Source organism: Cetorhinus maximus, chromosome 10 (genome assembly GCF_964194155.1).
Source record: "Cetorhinus maximus chromosome 10, sCetMax3.hap1.1, whole genome shotgun sequence".
NCBI classification, from domain to species: domain Eukaryota; kingdom Metazoa; phylum Chordata; class Chondrichthyes; order Lamniformes; family Cetorhinidae; genus Cetorhinus; species Cetorhinus maximus.
Window position 1 is genome coordinate 83202033 of NC_135888.1, and position 16085 is coordinate 83218117.

At 41.4% G+C, this 16085-nt stretch overlaps 1 protein-coding gene across 3 annotated transcripts in view; it reads left to right on the forward strand.

Annotated features, from left to right (window-relative positions):
- The window catches only part of ergic1 (endoplasmic reticulum-golgi intermediate compartment 1), a 102296-nt gene that overhangs the window by 36785 nt on the left and 49426 nt on the right, over window positions 1-16085 (forward strand). For all 3 annotated transcript variants that reach the window (XM_078550701.1, XM_078550700.1, XM_078550702.1), the window contains exon 2: window positions 1904-1965. In XM_078550701.1, the coding sequence (XP_078406827.1) occupies window positions 1904-1965 (62 nt within the window). The remainder of the gene's footprint in view (window positions 1-1903; window positions 1966-16085) is intronic.

The following is a 16085-nucleotide window of genomic DNA, read 5'->3' on the forward strand; positions in this document are numbered from 1 at the left end:
GTGTGTGTATACATATATATCTTATTTTATATATAATATAGAATATTATACAATCTATATATTATTTGTATATTATATGTATTTATATATGTTTTGGGTTCAGATAAGCCTGTACATTTGCTCCCAATGTTGTAGAAATCTATCTTAGATTATAGTAGTGAAGTTCAATTGGTTCCCTGCCATCTTGCTTCTGGGTTTCTGCTATATAATATTTTAGAATGTCTTTATTTGTTGTGTTAATACTGCTGAAATGAAGGAATCTTATTTCCTTCTTTGGTAATACATTTGTGTTTCTAAACTGTAATCAGCTTGCTGCTTCCTGAGAATGTCCCCTGAGCATGCTACAGTATCAACATTTTGTTTCTGGACACACAGCAACTGAAAGGGCTTTGATTGCCTGCAATTATTTGCATCACATTTCCGTGATGTGTGATACTCTGTACCACTGGAATGTTGATTGTTGGCTTTAATGAGTACAGTGCAGGATGTCTTTTTTCCTTCCCAGTTCAATGTTGTCAGATGTTTCATTGTACCTACTAAGTTATTTTAATTTGATATCCTTGCTGTACCAAATCACTCAGGCTCTCTCAGCCTTACTATTCCTTCTGGTCTAGTCCTCCAATTTTGCTCCCTTATGTATTAGGGCTGCAAACTCTTGCTTAAGTGTTGTATGATTGATCTGATCATTCTTCAGGAGATCTGACTTGATCACATTAAGCAGAAGTCTGCCCTTGCCCACAGCTGATCCTGTCTCACTCTGTCGTAGAGGATAAGGGTAGTTCAAGATTTCTTTTCTCTTATGAATTGCCTGCTCAAAGCTTTTTTCCCCTGCCCTCTATATCTTTGCCTCCAAAAACAAGTGCAAAAAGCACAGAGCTAATCATCTCTGCCTGAAACCTATCTATGTAATGCCAGTCTAACATTAAGTTGTGGGTGAGGAAAAATTTTCAACAACTGAATATCTAGCAGAGCAAAGCCATCATTTTTGGCCCTCATCATCAACTTAACTTCCTTGTTGATTCCATACAAACCCATTGTGCAAACCCATTGAATTTTCTTCACCTCAGTGCTGAATTTCACAAGTCACATTCTACTCACCACCAAAACGCTTGGCGGCGTACCAGTGGCTGTATCTTTTTCTCCCTGGCACTGACTGTTGCCTGAGAGCTTGATTTGTGCGTTTGTTATCTACAGATGGATTTCTCCAATGCCACACTTGCCATCCTCTTACCACCTCCTTCTGTGAATTTTGATTTAACCCAAATCTTTGAGCCACGCCAAGTCCTGCTCACACATCACCCCTGTTCTTATTACTTCTGCCCCTGCGTCGAGTTCAAAATCTTCCCTCTCAAAATAAAATCCCTCCATAGCATTCCCCCCCCCCCCACCCGCACACTGACACTGCCTCCTCAATCTTCTCCTGCGCTCTTCACTGTTAGAACTTTGATGCTCAGTGGATATGCCCATCCACCCCACCATTAGTGACAGACAGAACTTCCAGGCAATTCAGCCGCACTCTCTAGAGCTCATTCACAAAATTCCTTTTGAAAATCTCAAGACCTATTTGTTTGATTAAGTTGTGGCTGTCTTCTACCTCAGCTTTTGTTCCTTTTATTTGAATTATTTCTATCCCTTCATAAAATGCCATATGCCATTTCCTATAATAAAGGTGCTATGTAAATGCAGCTTGCCTGTTTGGCTTTGAAGGTGGTAAGCACTGCTATTTTATATTAAGTAACAAGTTTAAAAACAGCTAAATGAGAGCAATTTCAATTTTTTTCTATAAGAGCTTACTAAGCAATTGAAGCAAATAGTGCTAGGAAATTGAAATGAGTTGATGAAAATGTTGCCATGTATTTGGGGTGTTAAATTTTAATTTAAAATATTTTCATATTTTTCCTAGACTTGATATCTACAGGAAAGTACCAAGAGACCTTACACAGCCCACGTACACGGGAGCTTTTAGTAAGTGTTTGTGCTATAACATCCTGCTTGCTTCTACAACTTGGTCTCATGCCAGTTTTACAAATGTGTTCCTAATTATTCATGTAATAACAGCAGTTCAAAAGAGAGTCCCTTCATGAATGGAATGGGTCTTCGTGAAATTATGACTGCTACTCTACTTTTGCAAAAGGTCTCGCACTCCTATCTGACTCCAATGAAACAGTTGGGATATTTGGTCTATTAGATGGTCAGGGACAGGAGGCTGTGACTGCAACTGATGCAGGTAGGGGACCCAGAGGACAGGAGTTCAGGAGCCTCAGCCTTTGCAATTGTCCAACAAATTTGAGGTTCTCTCAGCTTGTTTGGATGAGAGTGGGAGCCACAGGATGGATGAGCAAACTGACCATGGCACTGCAGGAAGCCATTCAAGTGGGGGTGCAAAAAGGAATGTAGTGATAGGAGGGGACAGTATACTGAGGGGGGATTGACACTGGTGTCGGCAGTGAAGAGTGAGAGTCCAGACGGTCGTGTCACCTGCCCAGTGCCAGGGTTTGGGCCATTTGTTCAGGGCTGGAGAGGAACTAGCAGGGGGAGGGGGAAGGATCCAGTTCTCGTGGTCCCTGTAGGCACCAATGACGTAGGTAAAACTAGGAAAGAGGTTCTGCATATTCAATATGAGGAGCTAGGCACTACATTAAAAAGCAAAACTTCAAAGGTAATAATTTTTGGTTATTATCTGAGCAAATTGGCATAGGGTACAAAAAATTAGAGAGATGAAGACATAGCTCAAAAACTGGTGTGGGAGAAATGTTCCGGTTCGTGGGGCACTGGCACTGGTATTGGGGAAAGTGGGTACCTTTGGGGTGGCCTATCCCTAAGTTGTCCTGGGACCAGTGTTTAGCGAGCCACATAACTAGGGAAGTAGAGAGGGTTTTAAACTAAATAGTGGGGGCAAGGGATCAAATTTGGGAAGATGTGGTAAATCAAAGAATAGACAAAAGGCAAGAGAGAAAGGTATTAATGTGGGAAATGATAAATAGACCATGACAGGAAGGGACAGAGAGTACAGGAAGTATAAATCTAAGAGTAAATCAGCAGATAAGACTAGAGGTTACAAAAATAATAAAAGGACAAAACTAAAGGCTCTGTGCATATAGCATTTGAAACAAAACAGATGCATTGATACCACAAATAGAAATAACTAAGTACAATCTGATAGCCGTTACAGAGACATGGCTGTAGGATGCCAGATTGGGACCTAAATATTGAAGGGTACATGACATTTAGGAAGGACAGGAAGCTTGGAGAAGTTGGAGAGCTGGCTCTGTTAATTAATGATGGTATTAACACATTGGAGGGGGATGGCCTAAGCTCAGGAAACCAGGATGTAGAAACGATTTGGGTTGAGATGAGAAATGATAAAGGCAAGAAGTCACTTGTGGGAGTGATGTACAGGCCCCCTAACAGTAACCACATGGTAGGACAGGGCATAAAGGAAGAAATAATGGGAGCTTGTCAGAAAGGTATGGCGATAATCATGGGTAATTTTAATCTAAATATAGACTGGGGAAACCAGAAGGGCAAAGGTAGCCTAGCTAAGGAATTCATAGAATGTTTTTGGGATAGTTTCTTAGAACAGCACGTTGTGGTGCCAACCAGATATACTAGATCTGGTATTGTGCATTGAGATAGGATTAATTAATGATCTCATGGTGATGGCACTCTTAGGTAGAAGCAATCTTAATATGATTGAATTCTACAGTCAGTTTGAGGGAGAAAAGTGGGTCGAAGACTATTTTAAACTTAAATAAGGGCAATTATGAGGGCATGAAAGCACAGCTAGCTAAAATGAGCTGGCAAATTAGGTTAAGGGATAGGCCAATAGAGTTGCAGTGATGGACATTGAAGTGAATATGTCAGAATACACAGAATAGATACATTCCAACGAGGAAGAAAAATTCCAAGGGAGGACCCACCATCTGTGGTTAACTTAAAAAAAAAATTAAGGATAATATCAAACTTAAAGAAAAAGCATATAATTGCATAAAGATGGGTGGCAGGTCAGAAGGTTGGATAGGGGATATTAAAAACAGCAAAGAATGACCAAAAGATTGATCAAGAAGGAAAAATTAGAGTAGGAGAGAAAGCTAGCTAGAAATATAAAGACAGACAGTAAGAGTTTCTATTGATATTTAAAAAAGAAGAATTAACAAAGTCAATGTTGGTCCTAAAGAAAGTGAGTCTGGGGAATTAGTAATGGTAAATAAGGAAATGGCAGATGAATTGAACTGGTATTTTGCATCGTTCTGCACTATAGAGGATACAAGTAACATCCCAGAAATAGCTGGAAATCAGAAAATGGAAGAACTCTTGGCGGGCGGGGGTTACGGAATTACATTCATCAGGGAAGTGGCGCTGAGAAAATTGTGAGAGCTGTGGTCTTACAAATCCCCGGGTCCTGATGGACTCTATCCTCGGTTCTTAAAAGAAGTGGCTAGTGAGGTAGTTGTTGCTTTGATTTTAATTTTCCAAAATTCCCTCGATTTGCGGAAGGTTCCATTATGTTGGAAAATTTTGAACAAAGGAGTTACAGTCACTAAGGGATGGAGACAAAGCAGGAAATTACAGGCCAGTTAGCCTAATATCAGACATAGGAAAAATGTTGGAAGCTATTATGAAAGATATTATAGCAGGGCACTTGGAAAAATTCAGGGTAATCAGACAGAGTCAACGTGGTTTTGTGAATGTGAGATCATGTTTGACCAATTCATTGGAGCTCTTTGAAGAAGTAACATGTGTTAATATGGAAATCATCTTGTTAAAACTAATTGGTAGTTAAACAGGTGATGGGGCATTAATTATCCCAACTGAAAAGAATAAAAAGGTAAAGCTGGAACACTTTGGGTGGGTGCTACTAGGAAGTTAGTAGCACTGAGGAGTTGTCTTGGAAATAAACCAGCTTTAACCAAGAGACCTGCCTGGATTAATTCTTCCACCACAACCTCTTATTGTGAATAACATGATAGCAGAGGATGAACTTTGAGCTTTGCTGATTGATTGCTGCACATGAAGCTTTCTGTCTCAGTCCTCTGAGGGAAAAGAAGTGTACTGTTGCTAACAATTTAAGTTACGGAATGGTGGTACAAAATCGCAAGCTTTGATTATCCACCAAATTTTTCTGACTCTGAACCTTTTCAGCAATGGAAGGCTGAAGCTGAAATGTGGACCCGGGTTACTGCTATACCCCGGAAGAAGCAAGGTATGGCTTTGGCGTTATCATTGCCAGCCAAAAGTAAGATAAGAAGCAAAGTATTTTCAGAGTGGAAAGTAGATGATTTGGATCATGAAGAGGGATTAAACCATCTGATACAATTTTTGGATAAGTTCTACAAAAATGATGAGCTATTGGAAGTGTATGAAGCTTGGACGATCTTTGGTAGGTTTAGGAAATCAGATGATCAGCCCATGAAAGAATATATCATGGATTTTGATTAATGGTATAGGAGACTACAGCGATTTGACCTTGAAACTCCAGAATTGGTATTGGCACTTAAATTATTGGACTGTGCTCGCATTTCCCATGTTGATGGTCTTTTAGTACTAACAGGGGTTCAGTTCCGGGGGAAAGGACCTCTCTCAGATCAAATGGCTGCTACCCTAAAAAATTTTTTGGGGAAACAGTCATTCCCTGCCACTTTTTTAGCAAATGCGAACAACTATGCTGTAAAACAAAGGATAGAGGATTCAATGGTGATTGAATTTTGCGGTCGACCAAATATTAGACGAAGATTCCAATACAAAGATGGGGTTAATGACAAGAGGCCTGAAAATGGCTGTAACCATAGTTAGTTTGAGAGTCGGGCCAAAAAGCATATCTGGGATGGTGACCGTAGACATTTAAACCCAAAACATGCACGGGGAATGGTTAATCAGTGTTTTTGGTGTGATTCCCAGTACCATTACGCAATGAACTGCCCACAGCGAAGAAATCATGTTTTTGAAGTGACCCACGAGACGGATTCATCTGAAACTGAAAATGCTGATGGTGACTGCCATGATGGAATTGTATTGATCACTGAGAGTTTGAATCTGGTGATGAGTATCTTGATGATAGATTCCTTCAACTGTACAGTTCTGGGCAGTGGTTGCACTTCTACAAAGTATGGCATGGACTGGCTTGACTGCTATCTGGAGTCTCTCGATGAGGCAGACTGGCAGAAGGTCAAGGAGTATGAAAGCTCTACCTGTTTCAGGTTCGCAGATGACAATACACTAACATCCTCCAAACGGGTGGTCCTCCCTTGTAAGATAGCGGGGATGAATTTGTACTGATGTGGTTTCTAGCGAATACCGCTATTGTTGAGTCGATCCACGATGAAGAAGGCTCAGATGACACTAGATATGAAGAATGATGGAGCAGTTGTGTTTGGAAAAAATGTGGATTTCCATTTTACTAGGCCAGGCCATTACTGCTTGCCACTAAGGAAGCCAGAGATTTCTCATCAAAAAGTTCATGAAGTTTTGTTAACTGCTGAGAATGAGAATTTGGTGGACAAAAAGATGATCATTTGGAAGTTACATAGACAGTTTGCACATCCCGCGCCACAGAAACTGAAGACTCTGCTTCGAGATGTGAGAGTGGTCGATAAAGGATATGATGATCTTATTGAACAAATCACTGCTCAGTGTGAAATTTGCCTTAAATATCGCAAGACACCACTGCGACCTGTTGTGAGCTTGCCACTAGCCAGGGAGTTTAACGATGCAGTGGCAATGGACTTGAAAGTTTGGGATAAGGATAGGGGTATTTTTTTACTACACTCCTTTGATATGGCAACCAGATTTAGTCTATCCACCGTGATACATGGTAAAGACAAAAGGACCATTGTCAATAAGGTCATGGAGAAATGGGTAGGAACAGGATTAGGAACACCAATGAAGTTCCTCACAGATAATGGTGGGGAATTCGTCAATGAGGAATTTTGATGTATGTGCGAAAATTTAAACATCATAGTTATGTACACTGCAGCTGAGAGCCTGTTTAGCAATGGTCTTTGTGAAAGAAACCATGCAGTAATAGATGACGTGTTACATAAAATATTGGTTGATCAACCAGGTTGTAAACTGCAAACGTCACTAGCATGGGTGGTGCACGCAAAGAACTCTCTGCAGATGATTGGGGGGGGTACAGTCCATATCAGTTGATGTACAGAAGAAATCCGAAGTTACCTTCAGTGTTGTCAGATGCTCCCCCTGCTCTAGAAGGGACTAGCATTAGCTCCACCTTTTCTGTTCATCTGAACGCTTTGCATGCAGGCAGAAAATCCTTCATTTAAAGCTGAGGTTTCGGAGAAAATTCAGCGGGCCCTACGGCACTGCATAAGATCGTCAGGAATACAGTTTAGACAAGGAAACATGGTATATTATGAAAGGGAAGGCCAGAAAGAGTGGAAAGGACCTGGCAAGGTTATAGGGAGTAATGGGGAAAGTAGTAATTGTGCAACACGGTAACCAAACTGTTAGGGAATTCTTCACGGTTAAATGATACTGACTATACCTTTACAGGTTCTGAACAGGACATAGAACGTGAGGAGGCACCATGCCCTTCACATACACATACATTGGGTAGTTATGAGGAGCAGATGACGGCAGATACAGGGTTGACTGACAGTGAACAAAGTCATACTGAGGTACAGGACAACACTATTCATCCAAAAGGGCAATTACCCAAAGTAGGAACAAAAGTAACATACATGCCAGAAGGGACCAGTGTGTCGAGGGATGCCACCATCATAGGGAGAGCAGGAAAGGCCATTGGTAAATACAAACATTGGCTAAATGTGCAGGATGAAGGACAAGATCTATCGATTGGCGAACTGAGGTAAAGACGTGGAAAACCAGAAAGTGCAGTATGAGTTCTGACAGTGGACCAGAAAGTGGTCGTAGCCCTAGAAAAAGATCACGGACCTGCGAACAGAGTTCTGTTCACGTGGGAGGACAATCATATAGTAGCAGCCCAGAAAGGGATAGGAATGTGAGTAGAGGCCGTAGCTTAACAGGGAAGACTAGAGAGTGAGCTGCAATCGCAATAGAAGTAGAAGTCCTTATGACAGAGAGAGAGATTCTAGTAGCTGCTAATAAATTGGAAAATAAGCTGATAAAGGAAGAAAAATGGAAAGAGTTAGAAAGTTGGAAGGAATTTGGGTATATTCTGAAATACTTGACAGAAGACAGCCAGCTTTATCTCACAGATGGATCTGTACAGAAAAGGCACTCCCAGACGGCATATATAAGGTGAAAGTGAGATTAGTAGCCTGAGGCTTTGAAGAGACACTAGGAGATCAGGATGTCAGAGTGGACTTGCCTACTGTGGGGAAAGTGAGTTTGAAGATTTTTTTAGCTATTTTGGCATCCTATTCCTGGGAGTGCAAATCGATTGGTATAAAAGGCTGCGTTTTTACAGAGGGAGAGTTTCAAAGGGAAGTTTTTTGAAACTACCCAAAGAAGCCGGGGATGTAGAAGGAAAGCTATGGAAATTGAATAAGTGTGTTTATGGGTTGAATGATGCATCAAGAGTATGGTATTTTTCCATGAGGTCTGTCTTGTTGAAAGTAGGTTGCGTTCAGTTAAAGGCAGATCCCGTGATGTTCTACTGGTACCATAAGGAGAAACTAGCTGGGATCTCTATCATGCATGTTGATGATTTCCTGTGTGGAGGATCTGTAGAATTTAAACAATTGGTAATTGAGAAGATAAAGAAGGGATTCCAGATCGGAAGTCAGGCCTCCAGGGCCTTTAAATACATAGGTTTAGACATTAAGCAGAGCAAGTTAGGAGCGACATTGAATCAACAATCTTATCTAGAAAATGTTAATTATATCCCAATAACTCATGGTAGATCCTCACAAGAGGATCCTGCTACCACGGAAGAAATGGAACAGTTGAGAAGTTTGATTGGGCAGTTGAACTGGTTGTGCACTCAGACTAGGCCTGACGCTAGTTATGATGTATTGGAGCTGAGTACCATGATGAAGCATGCGACAGTTGAGCAAGTTCTGAGAGCAAATAAAACACTTTTTAAAAAAAAATTAAATTCTGAGAGATGTGTGTTCAAGTTTCCAGCATTGGGTGACCCAGAAGATATGAAGTTGGTCATTTTTAGTGATGCTTCACATGCCAATCTTCCAGATGGGTCCTCTAGCACCGCAGGGTTTATCATATTCTTGGTGGGAAAGAACGATAAATGTTGCCCCCTGGCTTGGGAGGCTAAGAAAATGAAAAGGGTAGTGAAAAGCACCTTAGCTGCTGAAACGTTAGCCTTAGAGGCATTAGATAAAAGGTTGACTTGTCCAATATATTGACAGGAATATTATACAAGGGGCAATGTGGGAAAAGTTTGCCCATAGAATGTTATGTTGATAACCGGTCTCCGGTCTCTTTGGGACAACGTTCAATCTATGAAAAGTGTCACGGAAAAAAGACTACGAATAGACCTAGCCAGCATAAAGGAGATGTTAGAAGGAAAAGAGATCTCTAAGATAAAATGGGTTGACACAAGTCACCAACTATCAGACTGTTTTACAAAAAGAAGTGCCTGCTCTAAAAGAATTATTAAATGTGTTGGAAGAGGGGTGCCTTATAATGATGCAATGAAAAAATTTGTTTTTAGTTTTAAAATTTTGGATTAATTCTTCCACCACAACCTCTTATTGTGAATAACAACCTGTGCTGTGGATAAAGGGGAACTGGAAGATGCACTGTATTTAGATTACCAGAATGCATTTGACGAGGCGCCACATCAAAGGTTATTGTGAAAAATAAAAGCTCATGGTGCAGGGTGTAACATGAAAAGAAGATTGGCCAGCTAACAGGAAACAGAGGGTAGGTATAAATGGGTCTTTTTCTGGCTGGCAAAATGTAATGAGTAGTGTGTCACGCGAATCAGTGCTGGAGCCTCAACTTTTTACAATTTATATAAGTGACTTCGATGAAGGGACTGAAGATATGGTTACTAAATTTGCTTATGACACAAAGATAGGATAGTAAGATGTGAAGAGGACCCAAGGAGGCTACAAAGGAATAAAGTAAGCGAGTGGGCAAATACCTGTGGGAAAAGGTGAAATTGTCCATTTTGGCAGTAAAAATAAAAAAGAAGCATATCATCTAAATGGTGAGAGATTGTAGAGCTCTGAGATGCAGAGGAATCTGGGTGTCCTAGTGCATGAATCGCAAAAGGCTTGTATGCATGTGCAGCAAGTAATCCGGAAAGCCAATAGAATGTTATCATTTATTGTGAGGGGAATTGAATACAAAAGTGAGGAGGTTATGCTTCAGCTTTATCGGGCATTGGTGAGACCACACCTGGAGTACTGTGTACAATATTGGTCTCCTTATTTAAGGAAGGATGTAAATGTGTTGGAAGCAGTTCAGATAAGGTTTACTAAACTACTGTCTGGATTGGGTGTGTTGTCTTATGAGGAAAGGTTGGACAGGCTAGGCTTGATTCTGCCAATTCTTACTATCACATGGAGTGAATTGAATTGGCTAAAGACTGGCATCTGTGATGCAGGGGACTTCGGGAGGAGGCTGAGATGGATCATCCGCTTATCATTTCTGGCTGAAGATGGTTGGAAACATTTTAGCCTTGCCTTTTGCCTTCTCATATTGGGTTCTGCCATTATTAAGGATGAGGATGTTTGTTGACCTCACCTCCAGTTAATTCATGACTAAATGTGGCAGACCTTTGGATCTGATCTGTTTTGTGGAATTGCTTAGCTCTGTCTGTTGCATGCTGTTTCTATTGGTTATCATGCATGTATAGTCCTGGGTTGATTTTTAGGTTTGCTGCTTTACACTCCTCATTGAAACAGCATTATTACCTATCTTGATGATAATGCTAGAGTGAGGGATATGCCAGGCTGTGAGGTTTCAGATTGTGATGGAATGCTATTCTGCTGCTACTGATGGCTAACTGTGCCTCATAGATGCACAGTTTTGAGTTGTTAGATCTGTTCTGAATCTTATCCCATTTAGCATGGTGGTAGCGCCACACACATAATGTCCTCAGTGTGAACACGGGACTTTGTCCCCACAAGGACTGTGTGGTGGTCACTTCTGGCCAATACTGTGATGGACAGATGTATCTTGGACTGGGTTGATTGGCAAGTGTGAGGTCAAGTAGGTTTTTCCCATTTGTTGATTTTCTCACCACCTGTCGCAGGTAAGTTCTTCAGGGTTCGGTCAGTATTGCTGCTACTGAGCCAGCTCGGTAATAGGCATTGAAGTCCCCCACCCAGAGCAAATGTTGTGCCCTTGTGACCCTCAGCGCACCTTCCAAGTAGTGTTCAACATGGAGGAATACTGACTCACCAGCTGAGGGAGGGTGATAGATGGTAATCAGCAAGAGGTTTCCTTGCCCATGTTTCACATGATACTATCAGACTTTGGGGTCCAGAGTCATTGTTGAGGACTCCCAGGGCAATTCCCTCCTGGCTGTATACCACTGTGCCACCACCTCTTGATAGGTCTATCCTGCTGGTGGTACAGAACATATTTAGGGATGGTGATGGAGGGACCTGGGACACTGGCTGTGCAGTATTAGTCAGTATGGTTGTAGCTTAACTAGTTTGTGGGTCAGCTCTCCCAATTTTGGCATAAGTCCCCAGAAGTAAGTGAGGAGGACTTGGCATGGTGTTCCTTTGCTGCTTCTGGTGCCTAGGTTAATTCCGGGTGGTCTGTCGGGTTTTCTGCTTATTCAACTTATTCAGCCAAACTGTTCCACTACAGTTAAAACACTGGCATCTACCTGCCAATGGAAAATTGCCTGGGTATGTACTGTCCACAAATCGGGCAAATCCAATCTGACCAATTACTGTCTAGTCAGCCTATTCTTGACCATCAGCAAAGTGATGGAAAATATTAAGATAAAAGCAAAGTACTGTGGATGCTGTAAATCTGAAACAAAAACAGAAAATGCTGGAAAAACTTAGCAGGCCTGACAGCATCTGTGGAGAGAGAAACAGAGTTAACGTTTCGAGTTCTTATGACTCGTCTACAGAGTTCTGTAGAAGAGTAATAAGGACGTGAAACGTTAACTCTGATTTTTTTTTCTCCACAGATGCTGTCAGACCTGCTGAGTTTTTCCAGCATTTCCTGTTTTTGTTGATGGGAAGTATTGTTGGCAGGCTATCATGTCAAACTTGCTCAACAATAACCTGCTCACCAGTGCTCATCTTCGGTTCCTCCAGGGGCACTCGATTCTAGACCTTGTTGCAGTCCTGGTACAAACATGTAGAAAAGAGTTGAATTCCAGAGCTATGAGAGTGACTGCCCTTGATATTAAGGCAGCAAAACTGAAGTCTGGGAATTGGATTGGGGGGAAACTCTCCACTGGTTGGAGTCATGCCCAGCACAAAGGAAGCTTTTGAAGCTGTTGATTGCACTGTGGTTGGTCCCATTCTTGATCCCTCAGACACTGAAGACCTGGACAACATTCAGGCTTGGGCTAAGTGGAAAGTAACATTCATGCCATGCAAATAAATGCCAGACAATGACCATCTCCAGCAAGAGAAATCTAACCATCTCCCCTTGATGTTAAATGGCATTACCATCCCTGAATCCCCAACCATGAACATCCTGGGTGTTACATTGACCAGAAACTTCACTAGACCAGCCATATAAATACTGTGGCTACAAGAGAAGGTCAAAGGTTGGGAATTCTATGGTGAGTAACTCACTTCCTGGCTCCCCAGTATCTGTCCACCATATACAAGACAGAAGTTTAGAGTGTGATTAGATACTCTCCATTTGTTTTGATGAGTATAGCTCCAACAACACTCCAGAAGCTCAGCAAGATTCAGGACAAAGTGGCCCTTTTGATTGGCAGCCCATCACACTTGCCCCCTCCAGTACCAGTGCACAGTGGCACAAGATACACTGTAGCAACTTGACGAGGCATTTTCAGCAGCTCCTTCCAAACCCAGAACCTCTAGTGCCTAGAAGGACAAGGGCAACAGACGTATGAGAACCACTATCTGCAGGTTCCTCTCCAAGCCACACACCATCTTAACTTGGAACTATGTCGCAGTTCCTTCCTTGGTCAAAATCCTGGAACTCTCTTCCTAACAGCACTGTGGACATACCTATGCCACATGGACTGAAGTGCTTCAAGATGGCAGCTCACCACCACCTTCCCGAGGGCAATTAGGGTTTGGCAATAAATGCTGACCATGTCAGTGACACTGTCATCCTATGAACAAATTTTTAAAAAAAGACCTATCTACTCCTTGTTTTCTTGCCTGCTGGTTCCCCACTCACTGCCCCAGCCATCTTTTCACTGACTCTGTACTTGCCTGAAAGCTGCTAATTTCTAACACCTTCCAGTTCTGATGAAAGGTCATTGACCTAAAACAATTGACTGTTTCTCCCTCCACAGATTGTTTATCAGCATTTTATGTTTCTGATTCAGATTATGTTTGAGATACAAAAACAGAATTACCTGGAAAAACTCAACAGGTCTGGCAGCATCGGTGGAGAAGAAAAGAGTTGACGTTTCGAGTCCAACATGACCCTTCAACAGAACTGAAGTATAGTTAGGAGAGGGGTGAAATATAAGCTGGTTTAAGGTGGGGGGCGGGGGAGAGAAGTTGAGGGTGGGGTGGTTGTGGGGACAAGCAAGCAGTGATAGGAGCAGATAATCAAAAGATGTCACAGACAAAAGGATCAAAGAGGTGTTGAAGGTGGTGATATTATCTAAGAAAAGTGCTAATTAAGAATGGATGGCAGGATACTCAAGGTACAGCTCTAGTGGGGATGACGTGGAAAGATTGGCAAGTTTGTTAGTCTCCCATGTCTTGTGGCACATTAGGCAACCCATTTCTTCTACTGCTGTCTGTTCAAAGCAGGACATTTGCTTTCAAGGCAGTATTATCATGCCTTACTTCCTACATATCATGGCTATCCATAGGTGATGTTTATCTTTTCACGTCAGTAACAGTCTTGGCTATTCTCTGGGTTGTTTGCTTATTGATTGGAATTTATTTTACATGGACAGATCCTAAAGCCTAATTCGCAGCCCCTGACCACGAGTGTGAGTAGACTGCCTTTAGTCTGGCTCTTGCGTTTCCCCCTGTCAGGCTGGAATGGGCCTGTCAGGAGTTATACTCCTGTGGGCATAGCTCCCTGGGTCATGGGAGAATGTAATCTTCCCAGCACATCAAAATGCAATCCTCAGGGAAGGGTAGCTCAGTTTGGAGACTCCTAAACACTGAGTTTCCATTTGTGTCAGGCACCCAATACAGGAAAAAAAATCTGAGTCTTCGTCAAAATCTGTTTAATTGATTATCTCATTGATGTTTTTGGGGCCGCACTGTGTTAAATTTCACTGATTGATTGATTGCTTTCATACAAAGCAATGACTTTGCTTCAAAAATATTGCTTCTTGATTAACTTAATGTGATTGTTCAAGAAGCAGTATGCACAAAGCAGGTAACTAAGAGTATAATTCTTGGCGAGACACAATACTTTAATATTTTAACTGAGCCCCCGGTGAAGCGCGACCTTCAAAGTGCCCCGGATGGAGCAGGAAAACAGAGTTTTAAGGAAAATTCCATACCTCTTGTGCAATTCTTCTGGGCATCCAAAGAGCGGAATCTCTCTGAAGATCAGCGAAGTTTTTATCAATAGCGAGGTAATCAGAACACTATTTTTATTTCCATCATGCAGATAGATTTGACGTGACCAATCTCTTGGTTAGCATTTGCTGTGGTAGCTGGTCAAAAGAGAAATCATTGTGAAGGTCTGCAAGTTCACTAGTATTAACATTTTAAAGGGCAGGAGCTCATTTCTGGTGCAGTTAATTTGGGAATAAAGACAGTTGATTACCAAGAGTGGTGGTGCTAAGTCAAATAACCCATATGAAAAAATTGAATATCTTTTTACAAAGTGCTGCATATTTTTTTTCCCCCTCACAAAGTTAAAAGAAATCTCTTAATCATGCTGGTCGATCTGTCTTGAAAAAAATAAGTTTTCTGATGTACCTTGGTGCCCTAGGATGTTTTGCAATGTTAAAGGCACTTGCATAAGTGCAAGTTGTTGTTATTCCTATGTCTCTTCTCATGTTTCTGACCAAATGCGGTGTGGCTACAGTCATGAGTCAAGTTCGTATAGAGTGACCTAGTGATGAGACAATTGACTTTGTTATATTTGAGTGGAACTGTATAATTTTACAGAATGGGAGTGGAGTCCACTCAGTCCATTGGGCTCGTGCCAGCTTTTTGTTAAAACTAATTATTCCCAGTTAACTAGTTCCCGTGACTGGGCTACCCCAGTTGTAGACTTGTATCTAAACTATTCTCATTAAGCTCAGTATTTTCCTCTGCGTCACATGTTTGTTCCTGTTTGCTGTAAAAGATAGGAATATCACTACCTCAGCACTCCATGTGACAGTGTTCCATGGTTCAACAACTCTCTGAATAAAGACATTTCTCCTGACCCTTTGACAATTGTAAATAGTCCCAATACTGTTATAAAAAATGTCTTTTTGAAAATTGAGACAAAAATAATCCTGAGATAAATCATAGAAAACAAAATTTCATGTGGTGTGACCATAGTAAATTGATGTGCCCTGGTCACTGAGTAACCAGAGGAAATCTTCTTTGGCAAAATCATTCACCATTTAAAAAAAAACTGCTTTTAAATCTTCTGATAGCCATCTTACCCCCTGTGGAAATAGGCACAGCCTTTCAAGCCTCTCCTGAAACTATAGCTTCCCATCCTTGACTTCATGCTGTTGGGATTTACATAGTATGCACTATCTATAGCTTTCATGTCCTTCCTATAGTGAGATGCCCGAAACTTTCACACAGCAGCCTAATCATTGCCCTGTACAATTTTAATGTTGAGTCTTTACCTTTATGCCTTCATTTATAAAAACCCAGATAATGTTTCCTGTATGATACTATCAATTTTGTGTGATTAGTTTTGAAGTAAAAACATGCTGTATTGTTTGCCTTAAATGTTTGTGCCTCTATTACCCACAGTGCGGTTACACAAATAGTGTTTAGTTATCGCAGTTGGATGGCGTAACCAAGCTTTCCTGATCTTTATTTCAGAAAAATCACATGATCTATAACTGGATGGTG